This window comes from Balaenoptera acutorostrata, chromosome 20 (assembly GCF_949987535.1).
Source record: "Balaenoptera acutorostrata chromosome 20, mBalAcu1.1, whole genome shotgun sequence".
In the NCBI taxonomy this organism is placed as follows: Eukaryota; Metazoa; Chordata; class Mammalia; order Artiodactyla; family Balaenopteridae; genus Balaenoptera; species Balaenoptera acutorostrata.
The window spans coordinates 45,434,030-45,447,848 of NC_080083.1; the positions used below are offsets into that span (position 1 = coordinate 45,434,030).

Consider the following 13,819-nt stretch of genomic DNA (forward strand, 5'->3'; position numbering starts at 1 on the left):
ACACTTGCCTCCTGGGCTCACACCTCCCACCCCCCACCCTTTAAATGCCTGCAAAGGCTCACCCTGAGCGATGCGCCCACGCCCAGGTGCCCGACTCCCCACCCGGCTTCCGTCTCCTGCCCTGGCTCCCAGCTGCCCAGCACCCCCTGCCACCCTTCTCCTAGCTGTGCAGGAGGGCATCTCCCCTGTCAGACCACACCCCCACCTCCCTGCTTTGTGGACTCCCACACACCCTTCACAGCCTTCCAGACACCCCCTCCCACCCTGCTGAGGTCAGGGTCATATGCTACTATATGCCGCTGCCCTGAACTCCCCCATCACAGCAGTCAAGCACTGGTAACTGGTAAGCAACACATGCTTTCTCTGCCCAGCATGAACCCCAGCAGGGCAGGACTGGCCTGGTTCCCTCACCACTGAATCCCCGGAACCTCAGCGGAGAATTGGAGCAGCGCGGGCTGGACGAGGGCACAGATGAGGGCCGGTCCTGCCTGGACTACACCGCTCACTTCACCCTCACACTGGCCCTTGGAGTAGAATAACACTGTCCCCATCTTACAGATCAGAAAAGTGAGGCTCAGACGTTAAGGGGGTTGCCCGAAGCCTTATGCTTGATAAGTGGCTGGGCAGGAATTCCAAGTCTGTCTGACTTCAAAGCTTATGTTCTTTTCAGGTACAAGACCCCTAGAAGGCAGGGTGGAAAAATAATAGCAAATAATAGCAATAAGCAGAATAGCTGCTCCCGGGGACCAGGCACTGGGTAAGCTCTTTTTGCTTAGATCATCTATTTAATCCTCAGCAAAGGCGTATGAGCTACTGATTATTATTTGCTCCATTTACATACGAGGAAACTGGTAGGTGAGCCAAACAAGCTCCCCCAGGAACTCGTGGCACGGTCAGGAGCCAAGCCCAGGTTCATGCTAACCGCTCTGTTCCACTTTGCCTGGGCTGCTCAGGTGACAGCAGTCGGGCGGCCTCTTCCTCCCTCTTCTGCTGCCTGGAACCTGGGATTGTGCTCCATGGACCCAGGGGCCCCGCCTTCTCCCCTTGGGATCCTGCTTATCTCCCGGCCCCAGGCCCAAGCCCCCTTCATCTCTCACCTGGATCTCTGTGGCGGTCCTGAACTGGTCTTCTTGCCTCCCTCTGGCCCTCTCTTAATTCACCCCCCAGGAAGCCCAGTGGAAGAGGCCCCAGGGGCTTTTAGTTGCCCTTAGGATGAAGACTAAAACCTTTGCTGGCCTTGAAAAGGCTCACCTCTGCTTTCTTTTGGGGCTTCAGCTCCCCTAAAAGAATCACCCTGGCCTTGCTCTCTCATTTTCCATGAGCCCCAGTGGCCATTTTGGGGGTGATCTGCCAACCAAGGATCAACCATGGGATGGTTCTGTCAGAATTCCAAGCACAACTTGATCAGATCACCCCACAGCAAAGACCACCTCTCTGGTTAACTCTTTTTCATGAGTTCTTTAGGACCCCCAGGAAGTTCTTCCTAGCATCTAACCTCTACCCCTCATGCTGCAGCCTCAGCTGGCTCTCCTCAGCTCCAGAGGGTGGGCGTAGGAAAAGCTGGGAGTTCTGCTGGAGCCAGCTTCCATCCACCTCCAGCTCATTCCTCCAGCCATCTTACCTTCCCCTTCTTGGTGAGGACCTGCTTATAATACAACCAGCCTTCTCTCCTGATGTCGCTGAAGGTTGCGTCTGAGAGGTCAGAGGTTGAGTGTCGCTTGGAAGGAGCGTCAGCATCTTCGGAAGTGCCCCAGCTATCCAAGGACTGCAGAGAGACGACAGAGGGCAATTTAGGGTGGCTCCCACAGTGCCAGCGTCTCAGAAACCCCATGGACCATTTGCAGCCACAAGGGCCTGGCATATGCCTGTGCTACACTCTGCTGTGCTGTGTGGCCTCATGGGCCTTGCTTACCCTCTCTGACCCATCTGTGTTGAGGTCATGAGACATACGTGATGGGGAAGCCAGAAAGGAGGAAAGGCTATGACCTGCAGGCCACATGCCTCACCACGCTTAACTTTATAGACTTGAAGGAACTAAGGAAACAGAGGAAGTGATTGTGTCCACATGGAGCTACATAAACAGAGGAAGTGGGAACATCAACAAAGACTGAGTTAGTGGAGCAGGTAGTCATGTCCACAAGGAGTTAAACAGAGGAAGTGATAGTGTCAGCAGGACTCCAGCAATAGAGGTGACAGGTCAAGGGAGAGTTAAGTAAGCAGAGGATGTGATAAGGAATAAGCCAGGTGACAGTATCATCAAGGTATTAAACAAACCGAAGATATCGAGGATTTGAAATCATTATGGCTTTTCCAACCCATCCATAATCAAAAAGATTTAAGGTCATTTCAGAACTGATTCTGTGTCGGGACTTCCCTGGTTGTCCAGTGGTTAAGATTCTGCTCTCCCAACGCAGGGGGCCTGAGTTTGATACCTGGTCAGAGCACTAGATCCCGCATGCTGCAACTAAAGATCCTGCACAAGGCAATGAAGATCCCACACAAGGCAACAAAGATCCCGCGGGCCACAACTAAGACCCAGCACAGCCAGGTCCTGAGGCTGGAAATTTCGGCCTCTCCATCACTCTCAGCCCTGTGTGTCCCCCCACCACCTTTCCAGGGTGTCCCCTGTCCCCTGAAGACACCATGCAAATACTGACCCAGTACCTCCACAGTGCAGGCACTGTTCTAGGTATGCAGAGGGGTCAGTGAATAAGACGAATGAAATCCCTGCCCTCATGGAGCTTACATTCTAGCTGGGGAGACAGGCAAGAAAGGAGATGGACGCACAAATTGTGTAACATGAGAAGTGCTAGGAGAAAAGCAGAGTGGTGAGGGGAGGCATGAAATATCAGGCGTAAAGGCTGAAATTTCACAGAAGGCCTAAAAAAATCTAAAGAAAGTGAAAAAGTGAGTCATGTGGCATGTGGGCCGTGGAAAGGGCCTTCTAGATGGGAGATGGGGGAGGGGCGGTTGGAAGGACAGTGCAAAGGCCTTGGGAAGGAAGGCTCACGGTGTCTTTAGGTGATGACTGAGCCCACAGAGAGGGTGGGTCACATGGCCGACACGAGGTGAGTGTGGGGACAGCCAAGGCCAGAAGGAGACGGGAGCCGGAGGGGCCCATTTCGGGTTGCAGGAGTCACAGGCCGGGTCCCTCTGCCAAGGCTGGACTCCACAGCTGAGGGGTGGGCCCCTGGGCCCCTCCCCAGACCTCCGACAGCCTCACCTACACACACGTGCCACTCACCCCGTCAGTGAAGAAGCTTCGGAGCATCCGCAGGCTGGGCACGCGGTTCGGCAGGCGCCTGGGGGGTGAGGACAGAGGATGAGGGCTGCGGGAGGCACAGCCAGGACCTCCCACAAGCCCCAAGGCTCAAAGGCCCTCCCAGGGGGAAGCAGGCTGCCCCAGTGTGTAGACGACCCCAGGGCCCAGAGCCCCTCCATAGCCCCCATCCTCACCGCAGAGCCCGGCCCTCGTCCCGGAAGGTGTTGAGCCCGTCGTCGCAGGACTTGGAGCGTTCGGTGGTGATGGCCAGCAGGTAGGAGGAGCGCCGGCCGGCCTTGATGCTGCCTGTGAAGCCGCCCACAGGGGCCCAGGGTCAGCAGGGCAGCAGGCGGGGGCTTGCCCGGAGCCCTCCTGTCTGGGCAGGGCCAAGAGGGGACTCTCCCCGTGGGTCCCCGGGAGGAGCAGAAGCCAGTCGGAAGAGGCCAGACATCAGGCAGTGGGCACCCCTGGGACCAGGCAGCAAGGGAGCGGGTGGGGCTGGGGTCGCGGGCAGCACTCACTGCAGTCCTGGGAGTAATGGCGGCCGAGGGCAAAGGTGAAGGTTGGGGAGGAGGGGCTGGTGCCCAGGACAGGGGCTGAGTTCATGGCGCTGGAGACCACAGCAGAAGCAGGGACGTGCTTGGCTTGGAGGTCAATGCTGGGGCTGGTGGGCTCATCTGCGAGAGCGGAGGGAGCGGTGGGTGAAGGTACCAGAAGGCTGAACCTCTCTGCCCCCTGGCCCCTGCCTCCCATCCAGGCCGGGACCACATCCCCAAGGCTCCAGAAGCCCTCCAGGGCCCTGCTGGCAACATGCCCACTGCCGAGGGAGCTGACCCACCACGGGTCACCTCCCACGGTGGTCACGGAGGCTCAGCCTCTGCCTCCTCCATCACGCTGAGGGCACCCAGGAGTGGGGTCGAGCCACCCCTCTTAGTCCTGGCCGGGAGGCAGGCCTCTCTGAGGCCATGGCTGGTGTCTCCCCCATTAGACTGGGAGCTTCTTGAGGATAAGGACCATCTCCCCCATCAGCTGGGGGCTCCTTGAAGGTTCCCCCCCGCGCCAGACTGGAAGTACCCTGAAACTAAAGACTTTACCTCCCGCCCTCAGACTGGGAGCTTACTGAGACAAGAGGCTGCGTCTGCCCTGTTAGACTGAAGGCTGGCTGCGGGGGGGCCAGGGCTGTGCCTTCTCTCCTGGCCGGGGCTGCTTCTCCGTCACTCCCATGGCTGCCCTAGGGTGAGCTCACCACTCTCAGCCCCAGTTACCATCTCTGGGCTCCTGCTTAGCAGTCCCATGCTCCTGCATCCCAGTCTTCCTCCCAAGCCCCTAGACCCAGCCCGGCTCATCCTGCTCCCTCCATGAGCGCCTCTTACTCAGCCAAAACCTTTTCCTGCCTCACTCCCTCTCTTTCCCAATATGGAGGTGAAGCTCCACCCTCCAGCAAGGCCAGAAACCTGGGAATCCCTGACCCCTCCACTCTCTTGCCTCTCCCTTACCCAACATCTATTCTAAAGGTGGCAAATTTTCAGTATTCCCTCTGCTCTCAGAATGACATCCCAACTCCCCAGTGACTGACAAGGCCCCTCCAGACCTGTTCCGATGACCTGGAAGGGCATCCTACCTCTCACTTCAGGGTCTTTGCATATTCTAGTCTCTCTCCCTGAATATTCTTACCCTGACTAACTCCTTCAAGTCTTAGCCGAAATTTCCTTTCTCCAAGATTCTCTCCTTGGCCACCATGCCCCGGTCTAGCCCTTCTCTGCCTCCTAGAGCTCCCTGTCCTCCTATCACAAACCCATTCAACTGGATCGTTCTTGTCTGATCATCTGTCCCCATGGTTGGATCACACACTCCAGGAGAGCACGGAGCTAGCACAGTGCCTGACACAAATATGCGTTGGACGGATGGAGGGATGGAGGGTGGATGGAAAGAACAAAGAGTGAAAGGAACAAAGGAACAAAGGAAGGATAGAAAAAGAAAGAAAAAAAAAGAAAGAATGAAAGGATGGAAGGACAGGTGAAAGGAAGGAAGAATGGAAGAATGGAAGGAAGGAGGGAGGAAGGAGGGAGGAAAAAGGGAGGGAAGGAGAGAAGGAAGGGAGGGAGGAGGGAGGGGGAAGTAAAGGTGAATGGAAAGAAGGCTGGAAGGGTCAATGAATGGGAGGAAGGATGATGGGATGATGGAAGGGAGACAGAAGGATGGATGGAGGAATGCAAGAATGGATAGTTGGATGGACAGACAGATGCACGGACACAGAAACAGGTTGATCCCATGAGCACCCAACCCAGAGTTTTGCCCACGGTGGCAGGTGGGTGAAGTACAACAGGGCACGGAAAACCAAGTCTCCCAAGACAGCCACCTGCACTCACCGATGAAGGGAATGGAAGCCAGAGAGTCGTCAGTAGTGGCCAAAGGGGCCACCTTTCTGCCCAGGCGTTCCCCTCGCCCACTGGCCTCTGGCTCTGGGGACTCGTCACCAAACCCAAGGTTCATCTGTCTGGAAGGGGGCAGCTGGACCTTGCGGCCCGTTGGAGGCTTCTGCCTCAGGACCACTTCGTCACGGCGATCCTCGGCGGGAGGCTCCAAGGCCCTGGTGCTGGGTTCTGGTCGGACAACTCTTGGTGGTTCAGAGGCCTCCGGTGGGAATGGTGCAGGGGACTGGGCCAAGTTGAAGGTGGGCAGCCCCCCAAAGGGCGAGTCCCGGAAAGAGAGGGCATGCAGAAGGCCAGTCCGGCGCTGGAATGATGGGCTATAGCTCCGGTATCCGATATACCCAGTGTCATCCAGGCCCTGCAGGCCAGGCGGGGGTGGGGCCTGGGGCCCGGGCAGGTCCCTGGGTGGGCAGGCAGGGGTGCGGGCAGACGGACGCTGGGAAGCCCAGCCACAGCGCTCGAAGCGGGGTGACACCAGTGCCCCTGGCCCAAGCGCCTCGGCTGAGCGGGTGGCGCGGCTCAGGTAGTCGTCTGAGCGAGCGCGGTGCCAGCCCTCCTGGCCCAGCTGGCTCAAGGCACCCTGGGAGGTGGAGCAGGGCCACGGGCGGTGGGCAGTCACATCCTCCAGCCGGTCCTGGGAGGCACTGCGGGCCCGGGGGGGCATGGCGGGGCACCGTCTCTCCCCCGCCCTGCGGGGTACTTGGTTCGACAGCCAGTGTGACAAGGCCTGCTGGCACTCCAGTCTGCTGGGGGGCGCCCGGCTGCCAGGCTCCGGGAAGGCACGAAGCGTCCGGGGCTCCGAGGGGAGGCGGGGGAAGGCACCAGGGCTGGGGCGGGGCTGGCTCATCCCCAAGGAAGGGTTGTCCGGATGGGAGCGGGCAGTAGACGGGATGCGTGGCCCCGGGTCACTCCAGGCAGCAGGACTCCGGGGGTCACTGGGCAGTGCTGAGAGCGGCTCAGGCACCATAGTGGCCCAGGTAGAGACCCGGGCCGGCTGGGCGTAGGTCTTTCGGGGGTAGCAGATCGGGGGTGGCTCTGGGATGCTCCGGGCCTCTCCAGAATACGGCTCGTTCCCCTTCAGGTAGGCGTCCTGGGAGTAGGCCTGGCCAGGGACACAGAGGCAGGTAAGCAGGTCTGAACAGGCCTCACAGGGGAAGGCTACAGCAGCCCCTGGAGGCCAAGGTCTCCAGAGAAGGGCACTGAAGGGAGGAGACCAAGCAGGGGGAGTCCTGAGCGGGTGGGGGTGAGAGGGCATGCTCCAAAGAGAGTCGGGGGGAGGACAAAGAAATAAGACGCCTTTGAGATTCTTACACACATACACACACACACACACACACACACACTCACACACTCACTTGAGAAAGAGCCAGGATTTTTCTAAGACTTATGACAAGGACTGCCTTTAGCCACAAACATTCCAACATCTGTTTTCTGGGGTCCTCCCCCGATGCTGGCCTCAGCTGCCTCCCTGCTTTCTTATGTCCAATGGTGCCCACAGACCCTCGGGCGGAGCTGGGAAACCCTACCAGAGACCAGTCAAGGTGGCAGATGACAGGGGAGGAAGCGGCCTAAGGGGTGTGTCCAGGGTGGGGTGGGCTGGGGGTGGGCGGGGGCTGGGAGAGCCCAGCTGTCCCTCCATCGCCCGGATGGGAAGCTGAGGGCCTGGCTCCTGGGCCACTGGGGTGAGGAGGAACTTGCTTCTCTGGGCCAGGCTTGGGGGAGGGGCCAGACTGGCTAAGGGGCCTTGGGCCACCTTCTGGCACCCCAGGCCTGGAATTTGGCGCTGGGAGCTGAGGCTGACGCTGCATTGCTGAGGAGTGACAGGGCCGGCGCCCAGGCCCAGCCAAAAAAGGAGGCGGCCCCCAGAGACAGCAGCCTTGTGGCTCTGGCCTAGCCTGGCCCATGATGGGCTGCCCGGGGCCCTATCTCAGGGTGAAGTATCAAAGAGGGAGGGTGAAACCAAACACACATACACACACACACACACACATCACAAGGAGACACAGGAAAATACACACCCAGAGACACACTCACACACACATAGAGAAACACAATGAGACATACACACAGACAAATAACTACACCTCCAGTCCCAGGCACACACATCATGTGATGAGGACGAGCTAAACCACACCCCTGTACTCAGCCCCCTTCGGACCCACACGCCGGCCGGCCGGCCGGGGACACTCACGTACCTCTCCCTCCTGCCATCCTGCCGGCTCCCTGGACTCCCCACATCACGGCAGTGGCGGCAGCATCCCGGCCCGCCTCCACCCTCCCCCCGCCCCCCGCTAAACCCCACTGACCACTGTACCGGCCCTGGCCTCCGTCCCCCGGTCTGCCCTCCCCGCGGCTGCCCTCGGCCCCCACCGGCTCTCTCGCTGGCGGGAGGAGGAGGGAGGGGAGGATGGGTGTGGAGGGGCCTCGCCGCGTCGGCGGTGGCGTCAGCGGCTGCCGCGGCCCCATTGGCCTCCAGCCTTGGCTCCCAACCACAGGAATGCCTGGGCCCCACCCTCTGGCCAGCCAGGGAGAGGGGGGCCAGCAGAGGCCCCCAGATGCGGACATCTGGGGCTGCCTGCCCACCCGAGCCTGGGCAGCAGAGCTCAAGGCTGCTGCCCCCTCCGGCGGCTGGAGAGAGCAACGCCCCAGGTCCCGCCCTGTCACACCCCACCCCCCCCAGCACGCCGCCCTCAGCCTGGGGAAGGGCGTACTGACAGGGCCCTGGAGACTTGGGGAGAGCCGCCCACCCCTCTGCGCCCCCACCCCTGCCTCCCCCTCCCCAGGAAGGGCAAGGGGACAATCGAGGTCACGGGCTGGAGGTTCCCAGAGGGGCATGGGGCCAAGCATGGCATTGTGATTACAGTGATTGTGAGAGCACATCCAGGGCAGAAGCCAGCACGGCGGCTCCCAGGACCTCCCAGGCTTGGCCCTCGGCCGTCTCCCAGAGGGGCAGTGACCTCGGGGGCAAGCAAGCTGGCATCTGGCTGGCACCCATGAGACCAGGAAACTGGGCACTGGGCAGAGAGGACTGCTCTGGACTCGGGGTCAGAGCTGGGGGCGAAACAGAGAGAGGCAGCCTGTGTGTGTGAGTGTGCGTGTGTGACGCGCACGGAGCGCGTGGCATAAACGGGTACACGTGTGAGTGCAGGGTCCGCCGCGTGCAGCGTCTGTGGTACCTGCTCTGTGAGCGGTGGGTGAATGCCGAGTGCTTGCTGTGAAGGAAGGGGCACTTGCACTCGCATCATGATTGTGGAAGTCTGGGTTGCTGTGACACCGGTGAGCGCACGCGCCTGTGTGGGATGGAGCAGGCTGCGATGTCTGTGGGCGTACGTGTTGTGACTACAGCAAACATCTGTGATGCCATAAGTGTTCATGTTGTGGTGGTGAGAAGTCCAGGTGTATGTGGTGGGACACGCTGCGGTGCTGTGTTGTGGGGATCTGAGATGCGGAGGAGTGCGTGGTGCGCTGTGATGTTTGGGGTCGTGGGTGTGGGGTAGTGGGTGCCTGTGTGTAGCACTGAGGGGTGGTGTGTATCGTGGTAAGTGCCTGGTATGGTGTGTCTGGCAGGTGGTGTGCGTTATCACATACTGCAGTGTACGGTGTGCTAGTTGAAGGGTGGGCTGTGTGCGGCTGTGTATCTAGTGTTCTCTGCTTATGTATCGGGTGGTCCATGGTATGCTGTGTGAATGGGAGCACATGACAGTGGGGTACTGTGTGTGTGTGTGTGGACACATCTATAGGAGACACGCTCACTCGAGGCCAGGCAGGGAAGGGTGTGAGGAACAGGTGTCTCACGGGAGCCACAGGAACGTGCCAGTCCGGCAGGGCCCGCTGGGCCACGCTCCGTCCGGACACCCTGGCAGGAATCCTGCTGGCCAAGGCCAGCGCCTCCCCCTCCCCCAGCACAGCCCCGATTGGATTGAAGCAACCAGCAGCCCAGCCCGGAGACGGGGCTGGCATCCCCAGTTGGGCAATGCCGGGCTGGTGCTGCCCCCACACTCTCTCCTCCGCCTCCCAGAGGGCCCGATGCAGGAGCGAGGCCCAAGGAGAAGGGCTGCATCCTGCCCCCAGCACCCAGGGTCCTCCACCTCAGATAGCAGGGCAGGACTCACCAGCTGGAGGATGTCCTCGTCCTTGGGCATGATGGAGAGCTCCAGAGTATCATCGCTACAGAGACAGGGCAGGGGGTCAGGCCAGGCTGAGGCAACAGGGTCTGGGAGAACAGGGATCCTGGTCGCCAGGGCACCACCAGGGCCAAGGGGGTGGGGTGAGTAGGGACTTGTGAGTGGGCTGGGGGCTCTCGTGGGAGAAGGGAGGCAGGGGCGCTCACCTATTCTGGATCAGAGCTATGACCTGGGAGTAGGTCTTCCCGATGACGCTCTCCCCATTCACCTTCACCAGCCGGTCTCCTGGGGACCAGGGACAGGGCCACAGGTGAGCAGGCCAAAGGGTGTCAATGGCCCTACCTGAGAACCCCTGTACCATGTATGGATGACAGTGGGGGACAGGAGCCTCCCCAACACCTGGATCCCAAAATTCCATCCTAACCAGAGGGTAGGGAGAAGAGACCCAGAGCGGTGCGATGAGCCAGGTAACTGGGACAGCTCACCTGTTCGAAGCCCCGCCCTATGGGCGGGGCCATCATCCTTCACATTCTTGACAAAGATGGTGTCCATGGGCTCCAGGCGGTGCCGGGGGGAGGGTCCTGGTGAGCATCAGCCAGGTTAGCTGGGGGTGGCTGCTGAAGGTCACACCCATGCACAGCTACACACACAGGGGACACACACTCAGAGAGTGATCACACTCACACGGACACAAACACAGACCCACACATCCACAGGAACACGGATGCACAGGATCAGACAAGACAACACACTGCTGGGAAAATGAAAACACACGGAGTCACTCCTTAAATGGCTCCTGCGTCCCAGCACTGTGCTAGAAAGTAGACTACAAAGGATGGACAGACATGGCCCTTGCCCTTCCCGAGCTCACAGTCTAGAGGGGCAGACAGACAGACGTGTGTGCGCGCACACACACACACACACACACACACGTCACAAGACAGAGGACGGGTGCCATGAAAGTCCTGAAGATACACAGCAGGGAGGAAAACCCACACGCACAGAGTGTCCACACCCAGATCCAAGGAGATCCAAGCAAGACCCTGAGGCTCCCAGAGACCCAGCACCTGCACCTCCCACCCCACTCCCTTCCCCAGTGTCAGGGGACTCCAAGCAGAGGCCTAAGGATTCCGGGACTGGCACTCGGCCCTTCATGACATCACGTTACACCCCAGCAATACTCCTCCGCTGCTAAGTGCTAACTGCTAACTGTTAACTGTCTCCACCAGAGAAACGGGCCTGCTCTAGGGCAGCTGGCTCCTCCCCCATCACAGGCTTCTGCAATGGGGATTCGGGAAGACAGTGGCCCCATGGTTGCCCAGCAAAAGCCCCAGTGGCAGAGAAGGAAGTCTGCCTGTTCAAGGGGTTCTGCCTTGAATACCCCGGGAAGCCTGGGTTCCAGTAAGGAGCCGTTTGGGAGAGCAAGGGTGACAGCCAGGGGAGTTAGGCTCACATCTGAACAGAGAAAGACCTCAGGGCCCCCGTTATGCCCCGAGAACCCCAGTGCCTCTATCCCCAAGGACAGCCCTTGATCAGCGGCGCACTACCTCCCGCCGCGAGGGCCCTGCAGGCCCTGCCTCTGGCTGGGAGTAACTCCAGGGCAGGGGTCAGGGCTTAGAACCCTATCTGCTCCCCAGAACGCCACCCCCAGCGCGGAATGGACAGACGCAGAGGAAGACAACTGCGAGAAAAGAAAGGGAGGTCAGAGAGAGTGAGCAGAGGCTTAGAGCGGACACACAGGGAAGAGCCAAGACAGGGGCGTCAGTCAAGGGTGGGGGGGCGCAGCAGAATCCAGGCTGACTTGGGGGGAGAGGGAGAGACACAGAAGCGGGAGGACCAGTCCCAGCTCAGCCCCAGCCCCTGGAGCCCAGCCCCCTGCCACTCCTCACCTCCTCCTCGGCCTCCATTCTCTTCCTCCTGCAGGGAACAGAGGTGGGTGTGGGCCCTCGGAAGCACGGGGGAGGCCCAGCTCCACCTGGGAGGGCCCCTGCAAGCTCTCCCACCCGGCAGCCTCCCCTCTTATCATCTTTCAACTAGCCCAGCAGCCAAAGGGGGTGGGAGGGGTGCCCACGGGGAGGTCAAGTCCCAGGCAGTGTCCCCGGGTAACAGGAGCCCTGCCGTTCCTACCCGCATCAGCATCTCAGCCGTCCGAAAGGCCCCAATCCAATGGGGGACCCACGACCCCTTCCCTTGGGGAGCTCGAAGCCCAATGGGGGAGGGCCCAGACACACTCACACACAGACAGGACCCAGGCAGACACAGATAAGCAGGCATGACAAGTGCAAACAGTGGCTATCAGCTCTTAAGAGAATGGGGAGGGAAGGCCTGATTAGAGCCCCTCTGGGAGGGGGTTTTAAGGCAAGTTTGAGGCCGGCTGGGAGAAGGCATTCTGGGTGAGGTGAGTGGAGTGTGCTGGCACTTGGTGGCAGAAACAGGACTGGATCAACTGAGCTGAAGCAGAAGGAGTGTCAACACCAGCAAGTGACAGGAGTCAGACTAAAGCTTTCAGGTTTGAAAGGAGAGAAAGAGGGAGCCAGTGAAGGTTCTTGAGTGGGAGAGAGTAGATGTGAAAATACTTCTGGCATCTAGGTGCAGGGCTAAGAAATGGAGTCGAGGAGACCCACTAGGGAGGCCTCTGGGGTCATCCTGGTGAGTGAGGGGGCGGGGCAGGGCACTGCATCTGGGGAGGAATCAGGAACAAGGGCAAGAAGAAGTCAGAGAGACAGGACAGGCCAGCAGGATGTGGCATCTTCGAGTTGGACAGGACCTTTGGGGTCATGTTGTCTAATCCTCTCTACAGATCATCCATTTTACAGATGACAGGGTGTGACTTGTCCAGGGCCACTCAGAGACAATAGAGGAGCCAGTGCTGGAACCCAGGACTCTTGGGCATCCCAGCCAGGACAGGAAGGCTGCTGGGCTCTGCTGGAGAGCAGTCCCTCTGGCCCTGCCCTCCCGTGCGGGGAGCGTGCCCGCTGATGTGAGCTGACAGCACAGTGAGTGGGTCGCAGAGGCAGATGGATGCATTGAGACGGGTGAGCTCCCTGTGGGCTCCCAGCCCTGGGCATGTTCTGGAAAGGGATGGAGCCCGTCCCTGGCTTGCCCTGCCCCAGGGTCTTCCAGCCCCCCATGTGAGAGAGGTCTCTCTGAGACAGGTCCACCACCCAGTCTAGACCACTCAGGCTGTGTCTGCAGGGTCACCCTCAGCAGGGTTCCCTGAGAGAAGGTGGAAGGGCCAGGAAGGAGGGACATTCTGGAGAAGGAGGGAAGGAAGGACCGGAGGGAGGTTCCAGGGAACTGGGAGGCTCCTTGGGCATAAGGGGAGAGGCAGTGCCCCTCCCACACACCATCAGCCCCCACTTATAGCCAGTGCGAGAGTTTGTGCAGGGGCCCCAGACTCAGACACAGGTGTGAGAGCTGCACAGCGACACGTACACATGAAGCGTATACACAGACACGTGTCTAGATATACACGCATGCACGTACATGACTAGCATACCATGCATGCACGTGTGCATACAAAGAGACACGTGCAGGCACACAGACACAGGCAGAGAAATCCAATGCCTTGGTTCTCTGGCAGGTGGGACTAAGCTCCCCAAGGGAGAGTCCCCCAACAGCTGTGCCGGCCCGTCCCAGCCCTGGGGGAGGGGAGAAACAGGTTCACGGACTCCAGAATAAATCTTTCTCCCCTCCTGCTGGGAGAGAGGTGGGGGAAGGGAGCTGGCCCCTCCTTGGGAGCCCTGGTTCCTGCCTAGGCCCCCCTCATGTCTTCTTGTCAGGGACCCCCTCCCCCAGCCCACACCGTGGCTTAGGCTGAGTAGCCCTGGTTCCTAGACTCGGAGAACTTGACGTTCATATTAGGGTTGGATGGGCCCTCAGGGGTCAAATAGATCAATGCCCTCAGGAGATGGAAGGAGAAATGGGGCCCAGAGAGGGTGAGACCACCCAAGACCCACAGTGAGTTAGGAGTCGTACCAGGACTGGAACCCGGGTCTCCA

At 59.9% G+C, this 13,819-nt stretch overlaps 1 protein-coding gene across 8 annotated transcripts in view; it reads right to left on the reverse strand.

The window, feature by feature from the left end:
• Positions 1 to 13,819, reverse strand: part of ARHGAP23 (Rho GTPase activating protein 23) — an 81,805-nt gene that overhangs the window by 33,699 nt on the left and 34,287 nt on the right. For 4 of the 8 annotated variants that reach the window (XM_057535559.1, XM_057535561.1, XM_057535558.1 and 1 more), the window contains exons 3-11: positions 11,708 to 11,735; positions 10,304 to 10,399; positions 10,025 to 10,103; positions 9,807 to 9,861; positions 5,632 to 6,796; positions 3,784 to 3,939; positions 3,457 to 3,568; positions 3,245 to 3,302; positions 1,622 to 1,765 (exon numbers count right to left, since the gene is read on the reverse strand). In XM_057535559.1, coding sequence (XP_057391542.1) covers positions 1,622 to 1,765; positions 3,245 to 3,302; positions 3,457 to 3,568; positions 3,784 to 3,939; positions 5,632 to 6,796; positions 9,807 to 9,861; positions 10,025 to 10,103; positions 10,304 to 10,399; positions 11,708 to 11,735 — 1,893 coding nt within the window. Of the gene's footprint in view, positions 1 to 1,621; positions 1,766 to 3,244; positions 3,303 to 3,456; positions 3,569 to 3,783; positions 3,940 to 5,631; positions 6,797 to 7,889; positions 8,042 to 9,806; positions 9,908 to 10,024; positions 10,104 to 10,303; positions 10,459 to 11,707; positions 11,736 to 13,819 lie in introns of those variants that run through there. The other 4 variants (XM_057535562.1, XM_057535563.1, XM_057535564.1 and 1 more) reach the window with 4 other exon arrangements.